The sequence below is a fragment of the Hibiscus syriacus genome, unplaced genomic scaffold, assembly GCF_006381635.1.
Source record: "Hibiscus syriacus cultivar Baekdansim isolate YM2019G1 unplaced genomic scaffold, ASM638163v2 tig00110321_pilon, whole genome shotgun sequence".
Classification (NCBI taxonomy): Eukaryota; Viridiplantae; Streptophyta; class Magnoliopsida; order Malvales; family Malvaceae; genus Hibiscus; species Hibiscus syriacus.
In genome coordinates this window covers 1554056-1571555 of record NW_024062680.1, presented here as the reverse complement: position 1 = coordinate 1571555, position 17500 = coordinate 1554056, and the positions used below count along the sequence as shown (strand labels likewise).

Here is a 17500-nt window from a genome sequence, read left to right as displayed (position 1 = left end):
TATGATATTTGTAGTTAATTTTAGATTACGTTGAAATGTTTGACGTTCAATTTATTGATGAAATTGTTATTTAATCTAATATTTAACCACGTTTGCTGTGATGTATGCAAATTATAATTAACCCGTCACATATATTACTTATTTATTTATAGATTTTGCTCAACAACTTATAAAATCACGCGATAAAATGTTTAAAAGATTAGCAGAGTCCGGATTGTACTAAATCTGGCGGTTCTTTGTTTCCAATAGTGGCTCCATCGTAATTTACTCCAAATCCAAGGGGGATTGTACTTGTATCCTTCATCACTGCCTCCTCCACTCTGCTCACTCTACATACGAAGTACACCGATCTTCTCTCTCTTTGCCTCTGATTGTTTTCGTATTAAAGAGGCAAAAAAGTTGTAGAGAAAGCAGAAAAAGAGCGAAAATATAAATATCGTGAGCCCCACTACTAAGCAAAAACACCCAGGCTCCGCCATGGATTCGGCCGCCAAATCTTCCGCATCCACCCCCGATTGGATCACCGACTCAATACACGGTGGATCTTTACGTCAAGTCGACCTTGATACAGGAACCAACGGCTGGGCCTCACCTCCCGGTCACCTCTTCTCTCTCCGTTCCGTTAACTACCTCACTAAACGACAAAAATCACCCGCCGGAGACTACCTACTCGCTCCGCTCGGGATGGATTGGCTCAAGACAACTTCTAAGGTCGATAACGTACTCGCCCGACCTGACAATCGTGTTTTTCACGCGCTCAGAAAGGCTCAATCTCTAGGCAAATCCATGAAAAGCTTTATTTTCGCCGTCAATCTTCAAGTTCCCGGCAAAGATCATTATAGCGCCGTGTTCTATTTCGCTACGGAGGATCCTATCCCTCCTGGCTCTTTACTTTACCAATTCATCAACGGCGATGATTCGTTCAGGAACCAACGGTTCAAGATCGTCAACCGGATTGTCAAAGGACCGTGGATCGTCAAAAAGGCGGTGGGCAATTACGCCGCCTGTTTGTTAGGTAAAGCTTTGACCTGTAATTACCATAGAGGACCTAATTATTTGGAAATAGATGTAGATATCGCCAGCTCGGCAATCGCTAATGCGATTTTGCACCTCGCATTGGGATACGTGACGAGCGTTACAATCGACATGGGATTTCTGGTGGAAGCGCAGACCGAGAATGAGCTGCCAGAAAAGTTGATCGGCGCCGTTAGGGTTTGTCAGATGGAGATGTCGTCCGCGACTGTGATTGACGCGCTCACGCCGTCACCGATTCAGACGGCGGTTGGTGCGCGTGTAATGGGTTGCTCGAAGGTTAATCACCACAAGTCCGGTGATGACGGTGATGATGACGACAAATGATGTAACGAGGTAATCTTAACCCAAAAAAAAAACTCATTCTTTCTTTAATTTAAAATTTAGTAATTCCTTTTTCAGTATGTGAAGTGGATTCCCTTTGGATTAATGCGTATAGAAAATAAAATCAGATCACAGTTAACAAATGTGTCCGTTTCTGTTATTTTCTTTCGTTTTCTTGGGCTTATCAAAGGGATTGTGAAAATTGAATGAAGTGATGTTTGCTTTTTTGGATGTCATTGTTGCGTTGGCGACAATTGCTTTGAGTTTGTGGGGGATATTTTGGAACTGCCTTCTACTGTTGAGATTTTGGTGCGTGAAAGATATGTCAGTACAGATGGGATGGGACGGTGGCGGTGCTGTGTTGTGCTGCCATACTCGATAATGCTTTATCTTCTCCTCCTTCCTTTTTTTTTCACTTTTCCAAGGGATCTAATTTCAGTTTTAGTCTCTTTATTTCGATAAAACATGAGATTGATTTTTAACATATTTTAATATTGTTATTTTTCATAATATTATTAGTAGGGTTGAAAAAAGTTGTTGTAGATTTATTTTTATTAAAAAGGAAATCGAAGGAAAAGCAAATAAAGTATTTGATGTCCTGTTGATTTGGATATCCTTTTTTTTCAAAAATAAATTATTATTTTATGTATTACGCAAATATTTTTTAGTAATTTATAATTAGTTTGATATAAATATTATTTTTAACATGTTTTAATATATAGGTTAATAATAAATTATTTTTATTTGATTTTTTAACTGTTTACATCGCTTAATTTGAATTAGAGAAATTATTTTACTTATTTTGAAGATGTTTTTATATTTTATTATAGTTTTTATTCACTTTATAATACGAAGATTAAATTTATATTAAATTTTATTTCATAATAAATTATTTTAATACTGATATAATAATTAATTTTTATGTACCCAAAGGGTCATTACTGAATTATAATTCTCTCTTGCGAACTTGATTGGATTGTTTCTATATGAAAACGGTTTCTTATTTCGCATTACCGAATTAAAAAAAGCAAAAAAAGGAAATTGGAAGAGTAAAGGGAATGGTGTCCTTTTCTCACTAATTCACACTTTGAAGGCAATTTTTCGATTTTAAAATGCAAAAAGAAATTGTTTCTTTCTCGTAGCGTAGCAATGATCCATTTGCCATATTAACTTAAAAAAAATTGCATTGCATCGAATTCTTCCATTGAGAAATGTGGGAGATCATTTTTTAATTATATTATTGCCAAACTATAATTAATGTCAAAACAATTGACAAATTATGTTAATTAAAATTCAAAATAATGAAGTAATCAAATTATATCTACCTTAAGAATTTAGTTTTTTTTATAATATCATTAATATTTAATTTATTAATCCATTAATCTTAAATTAAATCTTTGTAAGATTCCATCATAAAAATATCCTTTTAATTAAAGCTTTTCTTCGTAAAATTTATTTATTTATATTTAGAAACATAATATCACATTACATCAATTAGTAATAAATTTGTTTATATTTATTATTATTCTGTAGAAAACTAATTGAAAAATAGAGTCAAATTAAGAAGAGAGAATAAGATATACAGTAGATAAGTGTGGAGAGTGCAGCGTAATTCAACCTATATAAATGGGTAGTCATTGATAATTTTATAATTTCGAGAAATAAGAAAAGTTAAAGTTCCCATTTAAAATATAAAAAGAATAAATTAATGGGCATGAATCGAGGCAGGAGGAAAACTATAGAGATTCATTCGCCTCTCATTAAAACATGTTACTTCCTAGCCATGTCAACAAAATAAAATAAAATCAAGCCTAGCCTAGCCTGGCCTAACCTTGAACTTTTGTGAACATGTTGTTTTAAAATATTTCATGCATTAATGAAAAAGATTCCATTTAATGCACGCATGAAATAGCCTAATCTATTTATACTTGGGCGATGCATGCATACGATATTTTTTATGATCATATACTTGCACTATAATCCACTATAAATTACATGAATTAAGTAATTTCCGTGATTAAGGAATCTATTGTTATCTTTTGAAATTTTAATTTTGAGGTTTCGAGTATTACTTATGCAAGAATATTAACACCATATTTAACAACAACAAAAAGACCACTATGAATCAATTTTTTCTAGCAAGCTTGCTTCGGCCTCTTGCAGCTGATAATAGTAATCATAATAAAAATAAATTAAAAACTTAATGTGCATAGGAAACATAAAAAGTTAGATGATTAAAATATATGATAAAAATTCAGTGACCATTTATGTAGTTTATCCTAACTTAAGTTTAGAGGTATAAAAAAGCTTCATAAATCACACGAGTAAGTAAGAATCCATCAAATGCATAAATCTAATCTTGATTTGATCCAGTCTGTTATTAAAGCACCTGAGCTGGGCCTTTGCCTAAACACGCTTTGTTCTTACCTTTCCATGTTCCAGCTGTGTTTCTCCTGTTCACCGTGAATTAAATATTGTATGCAATAAAGTAGCTGCTTTCGGCGATTTCCACTCCAACACCGCCGTTAAACACTGGACCGACTGCAGCTATTATTATAATCTCATCAACGGTAGTCAAGTCAAACCATAGCAATGTATAGAAGACCAGTGCCTTTGGATACTGTAAATGCCGATCTGAATTGCGCATATGCCGTTGGAGGAAGCTTTGTGATTGTACTAAAAGAGTCGATGATGAGCACCGCCCATTTTGAAAACCCATCTTTTAATGTTGCTTTACGGCCGTTAACTTGTATTTGTGTCAATGCTGTGATAAGCCGTAGTTTTGACTTATCTGGGCATTGATGTGAGTATTATATTCATTGGAGTTTGGTTTATACCAAGGGTTAAGTATCTTTCTTGGCTATAGAGATGATAATTTGATTTGAGTAACCATTAAATTCATTGAGTAATTTTAGTGGTTAAAAAAAGTTTCATTATTTCTTAAGATTTTGGATTCAAACAATTGTGTTATATATGATGCATGTACAATATCAACGACTAAGAAAAATCATGAACATATAATACTTTGTAACAATGTCATACTATTTTAAAAAAATAGTGATTTAAGTTTGACAAATTTTGATTCAATTTAATATGATAGAATCATTTTTTTAAATCGAATTAAATTTTCATTTTGTCGGGCTTTGTAAGAAGTGAGATCAAGTTGAATTGAGATTGAATTCGAATTTAGGTAAAGAATCTAAACACGAACATGAATAATAGTCTAATTTTCTTCTATATATTTTATAAATAATTGTTATTATTTTTCTACTATAATATTCAATAGTTTTTTTAATTAGGCCTCTATCTTATAAAAAAAATATTTTTTAGATTTGTGTTAAATTAAGTCATACAAACCCAAAAATTCATATTAAAATTTAGTCGAATTAATATTTTTAAACTCGAATTAAAATAGAAAAAAAACATGTTTCTCGAATCAAGTGAGCAAAAATCCATCCAATTCAATCCAATCCAATCCTTACCATCTATAGCTATCATCCATGGTATATTAAATTACGGTGACAATTATCGTAATGTAATAACTTTTAATTTTATTATAATATCACCCTAATTAAACAATTAAATGATTTATTATTATAGTTTGATATCTTAAATTTGAACTATAAACATATAATATTACATAATTAAAATTTTTAAACGTATACTACTTTATATTCCCTCTATAAAAAAATATTACCATGATATCACAATTATATTTACAATTTAAATTTATTTATGATTTTCGAAAGATAATTCATGTCTCAATACCCGTCAATCGCGATAATATGATCATATCCAGCAATAATTGTAGAAGCTAAACCCAAAACAAGGCAATCATCACCATTACGACCAAGAAGCAAACACAGGAAGCAACTACATACAACACAAAACAAGCCATAAGTATCTCAATTGATTGATTTCACCCATTTATTTAACCTTAAACGGTTATGATCTAAACACCAAAGACAATTAATGGATAGATCACCATGCTCTTTAGAACACTTAAGTAAAGAAATTAGGCATAGAAAGTAGCATAGATTTTTTCCCATAAACCAAACACATCAATATAGAGGGTTCAGATTTCAAGAGACAACGCGGCCGACAATCGGATACTTAGCTTCGAATTTCTTGACCCAATCGTTGAGGACTCCCATCTCCTTTTCCGAGAGGCCATCGAGATTGGCGCAGACGTCTTCTTCGTTCTTGCTCATCTTCGCAAGTGCTCTGCTGGCGTCTTTGCCGGCGAACATGGCGTATGCGCCGCCGGGGCCGTAGAAGGATTTGCCGGAGGTGACGTCGAAGATGCAGCCGTTGATTGCGACGTATATGGGCTTGGAGGGATCGGAGCCGTTGAATTGTAGAAGTTGCTGGGGTGTAAGATCCATTGAAAGTTGCGTACAAGAAACGGAAACCAGAGACGCCAAGTTTTAACAACCACCGGCTCTTGGTTTGGTAATGAATAAACTCAAGTTGGGGTCATGTTGTGACACGTGTTTTTTTTATTTCGATTGATTAATTAGAAATGATATAAAACATATGTTATTCCATGATAATTAAAATTTAAGATTTAAAATTAATTTATTATTCATAAATTATTCTAATATTAATATTTAGATTTAAATTATATATTATTTTTAAATTTGTATGGGTTTATATTATTTATTTTAATATTTAAGTGTATAGTTATTATTTTAAAGTTTATATTTAAGACCTAGAGTTTGTTATATTATATAAAAGAATTTATACAATATAAATATAAAAAAATAATATTTAACTATTATATATATATATATATATTCGTAAAAATTATATTTTAATTTAAATCATTTTACTCTATTATGTTTTGGCTATTTTAATGGATAATAATTATTTGTATAAAGTATATTAGAAGTCATGGACTATAATCAAATGATCAATTTAATTATTAAATCTTTTTATTCAAATAGAATACGTTAGTTTTATTAAAAAAGAAAAATATATAATTATAATAACAATTTACAATCATAAGTGTAAACTAAACACATAATTAAATTATTTTTTTATAATCATTAACACGAAACCAGACACTAAATATCATATAAGGATCATACAATGAAAATGTTAAAAACCCACTAAAAAAACTCGAACAAAATATAGACTTGAATGAGATTAACTACATCGGTAAACAAACCACAACATGTGATTAAGCAATTGAAAGACCACTGACAATTGCGAATCAGAGTCGAGCTCATGAGAAAACTATCTCCAAACATAAACCACATATACAAATTCTTTCAATGATCTAAAGCAGAGCATATCAATAAAATAATAAATAAACGTCATTTTAATCAGTCGAGACAACGTCAAATTCAACCCTAAATAAAGTAAAAAAAAATAAACCAAACGACCTATAAAGAGAAATTAAAAAAATAAAAATAAAGATAATGTCGAAATTATTTTTAGGTGGTTCAAAAATAATCATGGCAAATATATATGTTTAAAAAACGGGAGTCGCCGTCGGTCGTTTTGTGCTAGATACGCTCGAATACTTTTAAATTGAGTATGCGAATTAAAATAGATTCGGAATTCGATTATGTGTAGGGAATGTTAGAGCTCCTCACAATGTCCAAAATTAATACCTTTAGAAAATACACAATGTTCACTTTTTAAATAATTACGAATGTGAATGCAATTTTTAAAGAAATCTAGTGGACCTTGTTTAGAAGCAACACAGTGTGTTTGCACCCATTTGAAAAGGAGACCCGCATCCTTTGAGAATAATGTCGCTCTATTACATACAACTAAAAAGTTCGCAATCCAACCACTTAGGAGTTAGGACACTACCTCTTTTAATTGATATAACAAACAATTGAAAGACGAAAATAATTTTCATGTAATGTAATTTTAGAAAACAAATGATGCACGAAAAGAAAACGTCATTAGTAACCACATGGTAAGAACAAAATTATAAATGACCATGCATGAAAGCTAACTAAAAATCAATGCCCAATTTATTAATCAATTGCAAAATAGGTAGCAAATTGAATTAATTGAGAAATTTGGGCCGAATATCAATTAAGGATCAAATTGAACCTAATTAATTATTATAGCTAAATTAATAAATTTTAGGACCTAATTGAATTAATAAAAAAATTAGAGAACCTAATTACTAATGAAAATATTTGTTCAGGATATAATTGAATTGAGTAAAAAAATGACCAAATTCTACATGGTTAAACCCACTAGGACCAAAATGAATGATGTTCAAAGACGCATGACTGCAACATGGATTAACCCTTGAAACTCCAAAATAAATGATGTTCAAGTCGATGCTGCGGTCGTCGGAAAATGCTGAAAGCTGGGTAAACGTCTTTTCTCTTTTGATTTTCTATTTTGTTTTTTTCTCTTTCCTTCTCACCGGTTTGCTTTATCGTAAGTTATTGTGTCCATTGTTCGTTCTCCATCTTGAGTGTGGTCTCGAATTGAGCACTGCCTGATGTGTAGACAAGGGCTTGATGGTCACTGGTGTGGTTTGAGGGCGGTCACGGGGAGCTCTCGGAAGATCAAGTGATGACAGTGGAGCTTCTAGGGCATTTGGCAATGGCGTGGAGCTATGGTCGAGGGGCCATAGTCCCGTCTTTTCGTTATTTTTTCTGCTTTTAATTTGTAGCTAAATCCTCTTTGTATTCTCTGTCGTTGTGGCCGATCCCTAATCTTAGAAGAACCATCATTTAAATAATCTCCAAATGAGCAGTTGAAGTTTCAGTAATTTGAGACTTGAGAAGGTGGGAGAGATTTTGCGTTGTTTTGAGAGATTTCAGGGAGGTAACTCGATGGAATTGACCGGGTGAATTGGATCCACGTTCGTAGATGGATTTGTGTAAATTTGGGGTTGATTAATGGGTCTTGGTTTGAGTTTGTGTATCGAGCTTAATTCTGAGCCTAAAAATTGGATCCGGATAAAATTTAGTAACGACGGATAAGTTATAGAAAATAAATGAAAAATCAAATAAATCGATAATTAATATTAAAATTAGTATCAACGAATTAACCAACAGTTAAGAGAGAAAATGAAAATCCTAAAAAGAGTTGAGTCTTCTCTGATCTCAGTATTTATTATTTGAATGTGATTTTGATTATTAGAATTTAAAAAATTATAATATAATTAATTTTAAATAGTTTATGATAGTTATAATATAATATTTATTTAAAATATTTTACAATAATTAATAGCGCAAATTTAATATTATGGTTACGAGAAAAAAATGAAATTCCTTTACGGACTTGAGTCGGTCTCCTCATTAACTCATCATCCTTCTCATAACATGAGAAATCCTTGCAAGCAATTTCTGCAATCTTCTACATCCCCTGTTTTATCTCTCAATTTTAGTGTTTAACCCACTCAAACTCAACAACCCCAAATAAGAACTCCACACCCATTGATTCTTCACGCCGCAAACTTTGCCAAAATCTCATCTCATAATTCTTCTGTTAATCTTTATTTCTTACCAGTTAACAGCTTTTACCGCCTTATTCCAATAAAATCTCAGCGCTTTCTATCGACATTAGCATGTGCGTGAGGAGCTCTTTGTACACTAACCGCAAACCCTGCAAACATCTAGCTGACTACAAGCTCAGACATGCCCTCCATGGCTATGATTCGCTCCGGAGTTGCCTCAAAACCACCCCAAATGGATTAAATAGAGTTGTCAACCACAATACTAAAGTGCCCATATGTTTTTTCTGTAATGGGTATCGAGGCGGAATGTATATTTGTTTGATTTGCTCATCGATATCATGTTCGGACCACATTCTTTTGCATACCCAATCCGAGAAAGGCCATGAGGTAGCGATTGACATCGAAAGATCAGAGCTTTATTGTTCTCTGTGTTGTGATCAGGTATACGATCCTGATTTCGACAAGGTTGTCGTGTCTGAACAAATCAAGGGCATGCCTGGGGGTAAAAGTAGTAATGATTTTGAGAATTGTTCTGTGAGATCAAGCAAGAGAAGGAGGTTATTGGATTCAGGGATGGAATTGGATTTGAAGAAAGCAAAACAATTGATTGCAATGAGAAATGGGAGGTCGAAATCGTGTTATCCATTGGGATTGAGGGGATTGAACAATCTGGGGAATACTTGTTTCATGAACTCTGTGTTGCAGGCTTTGCTTTATGCTCCTCCTATGAGGAATTATTTCTTGAGTGATCACCACAACCGCGATCAATGCATGAAAAGAACCGGTAAAAAGCTATGCTTGCTTTGTGATATCGGTGTTCTTGTTTCGGCTATGTTCTCCTGTGATCGATCCCCTTATAGTCCAGCTCAGTTTCTTTACAGGTGCTAAATCATTCCCATTATTTTCATTGTTATATTACATGACTTACTGTGAATAAAACTGGGTCTGCTTTGGTCGCTTTATGTATTGACTAAGCTTGAAGTTCGGTTTTGATATTGGTTAAGCTTCATAATCTTGATCTTCAGGGTTGTAAAGATATTAGCCTTGAATCAAATTGTTAAGATATTTGATTCGGATAGCCTGTATGTTGCACTTGATCGAGTTGGTCTCCCCTATAACGATTGATGGATTTGGGTTGTTTTTTGAAGCTGGTGGCAGCATTCGTCAAATTTAGCTAGTTATGAGGAGCAGGACGCTCATGAATTCTTCATTTCAGTTTTAGATGGTGTCCATGAGAAGGAGAGCAAAGCGAGGAACTATAGCAAAGGTAACAATTTGTTGAGATGTTTGCTAAGGTGGTAATGATTCTCCATACTACACGTTGATGTTCGATATTAGTCATAAATACACAATTGTGCTACAGATGCAAGCCGTTGAGGTCACTTGGTACGAAGACGAGAGGTATAATAGGAAATTTGATTACTGGTCCGAGGCATTTGGAATATTGTTAATAACATGCTCATCTTGTAGAGGTGGAAACCAATTTGAGATGATTCTCTGACTTCTGAGATGAAGAATAATAAGTAATAACATACCTATAGGCATAAGAATGTTGGAATATTCTTAGAGTCACTCGAGTGTTTATAGATATTCCACTCACACTGAAAATCTGGATTCAATTATACTCGAGATGTTTTTCTTTTATGCAGGTGATGAAGATTGCCAATGCATTGCCCATAGGGCATTCTCCGGGTTGTTGAGATCGGATGTCGTGTGTAGAACTTGTGGATTTACTTCCACAAATTATGATCCTTGTGTCGATATTTCACGCAACTTAGACACTGTTAACTCAACTACGGAACATGTAGCTGTCAAGCCATTGAAACCAGATGAGAAGATGGGCTTGTCTACTCTTTCAGGTTGTTTGAATTTGTTCACAAGAGAAGAGAGGTTGGGTTCTGACCAGAAACTCCATTGTCAGAATTGTCAAGAACCGAGGGACACATTGAAGCTACTTTCGATTAAAAGAATACCATTGGTGCTGTGTTTACATATCAAGAGATTCATCGAGGAAAATCGATCAATATTTGCAGTTCCTTTTCTCATTGGACATGACTCCATATTTGTCTTCCTCTATTATTAGAAGCAGGTTCGGAAATAGACTATTTGCTTTCGAATATGAAAACACGGATAGTTCTGCAGAGTACACTATCTTTGCTAAGATTACTCATTCAGGGATGCTGGAATCGGGCCATTACGTGACGTATCTGCGCCTAAAGAACCAGTGGTACAAATGCTATGATGCTTGGATTTCTGAGGTTGATGAAGAAATAGTGAGAGCTTCACAGTGTTACATGCTGTTCTATGTGCGGAAATTACTTTACTACAAAGCAAATGATGATTTAAGTTGCGTGCGAGGTTCCCGACGCAGAGATCCATCTGTGTCTACCGCCGGTTGTTCATAACGTTGATGGTGAGGTAGAAAGTTGACCGCGGTGCAAGCGGTTTAGAATCTTCAGGCAAAGGCCAAGTGAAGAGGCAAGTCAGAATCAAGCTTAATATTATTGTTTGATGGGGGAGTTGAAGGATCAAACCCCGATAAATTACCAAAGTCTCTCAAGGTTTTATCTATGGGAATTGTTGAAGTGAATCAATTGTTTTTCATGTTTGGATTTCCTAAAGCTCTGAATTTCTTTAGCTTCAGACAATCATGTACAGAAATAAAATAGTTTATAGCATAATATCCTTTGATTTCAGAGGCCATCTCCCCACACACAAACAAGTCCTTTATTTTTTTTATTTGTTCAATTTTAGTTATGATTTTGACAATGTATATTTTTTCAGTCCATCCTATTTTGATCAAAAGAATATTTTACCAACGCCATTCTACTTAAAAGTGTTTTAATAATGTTCAAATTTCAGGTGGGAAGGGGGGGGATCGCATTTTCTGTAAATGAATCAAGGAAAAGACTAGGGAGAATTATTAAGTAATCATCAATTTCAGAAAATACAAGAGAAAGAACAATAAAAAAGAATCACAGGAAGCTCCTCTTAACAAAATGACAGAATAAAATGTACCTTTCAACCAACTATAAAAGTATGGACTCGGTTCAAAAATGGGCATTAAAGTTTAAATCTGAAACCACGAGTATATATATCTCTTAACCTAAGGCGACGTTCTTTGAAAACAATAGAACCATTAAGCATGTCCCCATTTCACACTCTAATCGATCTTGACAGATGAGTAGATAAGTCTGGTGAACCAAAAGCATGCATAAAACCCAATGGTGCCCGTCAGCACAAAAAAGGCGTATGAAGCAATCAGCATGTACCCAAAGTATAGGAGCCCTGAAACCAGCTTAGTGATCTCTAGCTTTGTGAAGAAATAGAATGTAGCATAGAGGAAGAGGTACAGAGCCGAGGAGCCGGATGTGAGGTATGACCTCCACCACCACAGATAATCTTCACTGCATAACTGGAAGTAACAGAGCACGATGGTTATTTCAGCACAAGTGATAAGGAGGATAATCAATACCAGGAAGAGGAAACCAAAGATGTAGTAGAACTGGTTCAGCCAGATTGAGGTAAGAATGAAGAACAGCTCGATGAAGACAGCTCCAAATGGAAGTATTCCTCCTATCAGAATAGAGAAAGTTGGGTTCATATACCAAGCCTGCTCGGGGATTTGCCTGGGGATTTTATTCGTCTTCACAGGATCCTCGATTGCTGGCTTCTTGAACCCAACATAGCCACCCACAAAAACAAGTGGAACTGAAATTCCAAACCATAGGAGCACTAGAGCAAACATTGTCCCAAAAGGCACAGCCCCAGAAGACTTCTGGCCCCATATAACAGCATTTAAGACAAAGAAGATGGCGAAGACAATGCCTGGGAACATGCATGCAGTCCTGAAAGCTACTTTCTTCCACTCAGCTCCTTTAAACATTTTGTATAGACGGGCAGATGCATAGCCAGCAAAAATGCCCATGAAGACCCAAAGTAATAGCATAGCTGTCATAAGACCACCTCGGTTCGAAGGGGAAAGGAATCCAAAAACAGCAAAGATCATGGTAACAAGTACCATGCCCAAAAATTGAACACCAGTGCCAACATAGACACACAATAGGTCAGAATTAGATGGAGGCCTGAAAACATCTCCATGGACAAGCTTCCATCCCGTCTCCTCTTGGGCCTCTTCTTGAGTCTCAAGTTCGTTATACCGAGAAATATCACGATAAAGTGTCCTTAGCATGATCATTGCTACCATACCCGAAAGGAAGAGAACGATCATCAAAGAATTGACAATTGAGAACCAGTGTATTTGGTCATCATTCATTAGAAGATATGCATCCCATCTAGATGCCCACTTCACATCGCTTTCCTGAAAGTCAAGTAAAGTTTAAGAATATTAGCACCTCATAGGTAATTGATGCTAGCTTTACTTCAAGAAATGGAGATACAATAGATAAATTTTTTTCCAAGTGATAGTTGGTCAACGGAGTCTACTTAAACACAAAGGAATACCACCTTTACGGAATCAGCTCATGGTTGACACAAAAACAAAATAGAAAACTGCAACTGTCAACACCAAAATCTATTTAAAGTTGAGGAGCTTGCCTGGTATTCAACGTCATAAGTGAATATTATCTCATTGTTTGCTTCAACTTCTTGAGGAGTGTTAGAGTTAACAACTGTGCGCTTATTATGGGGATCGCATGTTGTTAAACGAGTTTTTTCATTCCATGTCCCCTCATATTCATGTCTAATACTGCATTGTTTTAGAGCAAAAAGAAAATGCATCAAGCATGATACTAAAATCTCAGCCACAGAAACCTAGAATTAAAAATATTAGAAAATGCTAGAATTCAAATGAACTAACCTGTATGGTTTAACTTCAAATCCCACAATTCTAGCAGAGTCAGTTTGTGAATCCCTATGATATTTGACAGTAAATGCTAAATGGTTGTGAATGAAATATTTTTCTTCCTTGCTCTGTATATAATCAGAAAACATAAGCATACAGTGACATAGTAGCCAATATATCCACAAATTAAGGATATTTTGCTTTTAATAGATAGAATGTTTACCCCAGTGTATTTGCCTTTGAGCCCAACATGGTAGCCAAGCTGATAAAAAACGGAAGAATCCTGATCTGACCTTCTAATGGGAACAACAAGGGGGAGGTTATCCAGTATCCTGTCAAGTCAATCACAAATAATAAGAAAGAGAACCTTCTAATGGGAACAACAAGGGGGAGGTTATCCAGTATCCTGTCAAGTCAATCACAAATAATAAGAAAGAGAACCTAGGAACTAGTTATTAAAAGATTGAAAGATAAATTCCATGTCAGAATAATTAAATGGCATACATATTGACTCGATATTCATCACCAATCTTTTCCTTAAACTGCTTTGCAGTTTTGGCATCAAGTGTAATGCGGCAAAGAACAGTACACAATTGTGGCTCTCGCATTTTGAACTGCATTAATTAAAGTCAAAAGGTTAATGGCCATAAAATACGCAATCAGCCCTAAATCAACAGAAATACTAATAACTAACCACATAAGGAGAGTTTTCAATTCGGTCACCACGAAGCACTTCCCCAAGATTCTCTGTGCTGTCAACTATCTTTTCGGGTGGACAGAAAGGAAGCGAATAGTACGAATAAGGAAGTTGAGTCTTTATCGATGTCAATTTATTCACCTTCACCTTCAAAGGACCCCCCTGCAAATCCCAACAAAAGAATCAAAACAAAAGAAGGCCAAAATGGTTCCTAAATGAACACTCCCCAAAATTTCAAGGCATGTAGTGAGAATCTAGAGTGGTTTAATCAAAATCATAACCAATTAGGCACGCGTGATAATAAGCACCAAGTAACCAAACACCATAAGGATCAAATATGCTTTGGTGTTTCCATTATGACATTCCATAAGTTAAATCTCTTTCCATAATACATTTCCTAAATCGTAAGCAATAATATTCTAGGTAGCATTACAGAACATGAACAGCATAAAGCATAACTGATTAAGTACGCATGAAAAGTATGCAACTAATCACCATAAAGATCAAGTATGCTTCTGTGCTTCCACTAAGAAATTATGAAAATTAAATCTCTTTCGAGAATACAATGCCTGAATCTTAAGAAATATTATTCTAGGTAGCATTACTGAACATAAACAGAATCGAGTGGAATCTCAAATGCCTATGATAAATGCAAGGATGGAATAAAATTATAAATTAGCTAAAAGGGTGCATGCTCGACGTCTTCAAATAAAGGGGAAAAACTGAAACCGAAATCAAGTGAAATGAAGTTAACTTGTTCTAACTTCTAATTTGAACGACCTAGCTGAATCTGAGATGTAATTTCCATTTCCAACACAAATTTTTCATTAACTACAACTCTAGTAGCGATATATATGAATCCTATCAAAGCAAAAGAGGTTAGAGTGAAGATACAAATTAAAAACCAGATTGTGTAAATTAAACATCTTTCTAGGATACAGTTCCTAAATCTTAATCAATAATTATTCTAGGTAGCATTAAAGAACATGATCAGCATAAAGTACAATTACAGATGCCTTAGTTGAAAGCCAAAAATGGAATAAAACTACAAATTAGCTAAATCAGTCCACGCTCAACGTTTTCAAATAAAATAATGAAACGGAAAACGAAATCAAAAAGTGAAAAATATAGTTAACTTATTCTAATGAAAAAACTTAGCTGAATCAGACAAGTTATTTCCAATTTCAACACAAAAATTTCATTAATTTTCCCTCTCGGAAGGATCTTATTTGAATCCTATTATTCTCCGGCAAATTCAAACAAGATCAAGCAAAACAAAGAAAGAAACACAGGGAGAAACCAAAAGTCTACCTTCTGGAAGTCTTCGGGGGCGACACCGGGAAGGTAGAAGCAGTGAGAACCGTGGACCAGAAAGAGGAAGAGAAGCGGCCATACGATCGAGATGGTCAGATCGTTCGTAGATCTGGATCGAGACTCCATTTTGACGGTGGAGGAACGCTCTCTTTGAGAAGGGAGAGGGTGAAATGAGATCTAGAAAAAGGAAAGAGCGTATATATTTGTCTATTTATTAATTAACTTTTATGCCCCTTGGGTTTTGATTTTTCTTATCCACCGTGTCCGTCTGGTATGGGATCTGGTGGTGAGTCTATTCCGACTCAACTGTCGGTCACAGTCATTTGTTATGGTAATAGAGTGCCGGGTCTTTTTTTGATCCGACTGGTCGAATATGGGCCCATTGTTATTGGATTTTAGTTCCAGGTTCGGATCTTTAAAATGGCTCTCTTGTTCTCGTATGTAATGGGGTAAGAGAAGGTAAGATAGTAGGTTGTCACTAACACTAGGTTGAGAGCAACTTCCGTAGAAGACCTCCGAATTATGAAATGCCCTCCGAATTATGAAATAATTTTGATGCAAACAAATATTTAAATTATTTTTTATATTATTGTCATAAATATTTGAGTAAAGTATATTAGAGGTCACTCAACTATATTAAAATGATCGTTTTAATTATTAAACATCTAAAAGTAACAAAATGATAACCATAACGTTATTTCATTATAAAATTTTGATAAATTTAATAATTATTTTGTAACAACTAAAACAATTAATGATCATTTGAAAATTTCATAAAATTTAGAGACAAAAACGATCATTTGAGCATATTTTAATGACTTCTACTATACTTTATCTTTGATATTCATATTTGATTATTTATATATTAAAGAAAGGGAAATATATTCATTTATGGTATTTTGTATTTATTATTTACAAACTGATTTTTAATTGTTTAAACACATAATCGATTATATATTTGTGGTTTTTGTAAACGTATCTAATAATTTTAAATGCATAAACAAATATAATTTTAAAATTCTTAATAAACAATAATGTCTTTACGGTCAACATCCCACGGTAATAGCTTTGGTACCCAAGATTGAAGTCCTAGTTAGGGGTATACAAATTTGAATATCTAATCAAATCCAAAAATTTGAATCATGAAATTATTGATCTAAATTTGATCAGATTAAATTGAATATTCAAATTTTTAAATATCCGATCCAAACAAATAGTTTACTTCACCAAAAATTAATCTCATTTTTTAAGGGTTGAAAACTGATAAAAGTTGCCTAACATTTTGATTTAGGTGTACCTGTACAGAACTTTATTGTTAAAAATGTCCTTATGGTAACAACTCTTTTAAATTTCCATTATAAAATCCACCAACTCACTTTAACAACGTTAAAATTGTCTTCACATCTTTTCTTCTTTTTCTTTTCTTAGTCCCAAGTTCTCAGGTAATCACTGTTTCCATGAAACTGGGTTCGTTTCGGACAAGTCAAATGATTAGTTTTCAAACTACTGTAAAAAAATTGTATGTACTATCGTCCTTAACAAGAAAAGAACAAATACTATTACCCCATTAGATTATATATATGCATAGTGATCAATTGACACCTGAAAAAAGCAGTCATGGAAATGGAGACACCTGAACAAGGCAGCAGCTTGGCCGATGTTCTTCTTGAAAACCTTCTGCAGTTGTTTGCTAATCCATATCCGATTAAATTATCTGATCTTTTTACCGGATATCCGATTTGAATTATTTGGGGAAAAAATCAGATCAGATATCTGAATATTTAGATCGGATCACCAGAGAAACGACTTGTTCGTGTCGAATATTTTGACATCCCTAATCCAGGCGGCTGTTATCAGACTTTTAGTGCAGGAACTATGCTCTCCATAAGAC

General features: G+C 34.1%; 3 protein-coding genes and 1 pseudogene across 3 annotated transcripts; 2 read left to right on the top strand and 2 right to left on the bottom strand.

Annotated features, from left to right (window-relative positions):
* Positions 1 to 384: 384 nt before the first annotated feature.
* Positions 385 to 1432, top strand: LOC120117699 (protein ENHANCED DISEASE RESISTANCE 2-like). Its single transcript, XM_039137937.1, has 2 exons — positions 385 to 1274; positions 1348 to 1432. Exons 1-2 carry the CDS (start codon positions 478 to 480, stop codon positions 1370 to 1372), a joined length of 822 nt encoding a protein of 273 aa, XP_038993868.1. The 5' UTR covers positions 385 to 477; the 3' UTR covers positions 1373 to 1432.
* Positions 1433 to 5363: 3931 nt separating this feature from the next.
* LOC120117698 (probable steroid-binding protein 3) lies at positions 5364 to 5783 on the bottom strand. Its single transcript, XM_039137936.1, has one exon. It carries the CDS (start codon positions 5739 to 5741, stop codon positions 5439 to 5441), a length of 303 nt encoding a protein of 100 aa, XP_038993867.1. The 5' UTR covers positions 5742 to 5783; the 3' UTR covers positions 5364 to 5438.
* A 2861-nt stretch (positions 5784 to 8644) lies between these two features.
* LOC120117696 lies at positions 8645 to 11363 on the top strand (annotated as a pseudogene).
* A 398-nt stretch (positions 11364 to 11761) lies between these two features.
* LOC120117695 (transmembrane 9 superfamily member 8-like) lies at positions 11762 to 15801 on the bottom strand. Its single transcript, XM_039137935.1, has 7 exons — positions 15607 to 15801; positions 14293 to 14457; positions 14103 to 14212; positions 13822 to 13930; positions 13614 to 13726; positions 13352 to 13502; positions 11762 to 13115 (listed from the first exon to the last, which is right to left on the bottom strand). The coding sequence occupies exons 1-7, from the start codon at positions 15733 to 15735 to the stop codon at positions 11958 to 11960; spliced, it is 1935 nt and encodes a 644-aa protein (XP_038993866.1). The 5' UTR covers positions 15736 to 15801; the 3' UTR covers positions 11762 to 11957.
* Between the last annotated feature and the right edge of the window lie 1699 nt (positions 15802 to 17500).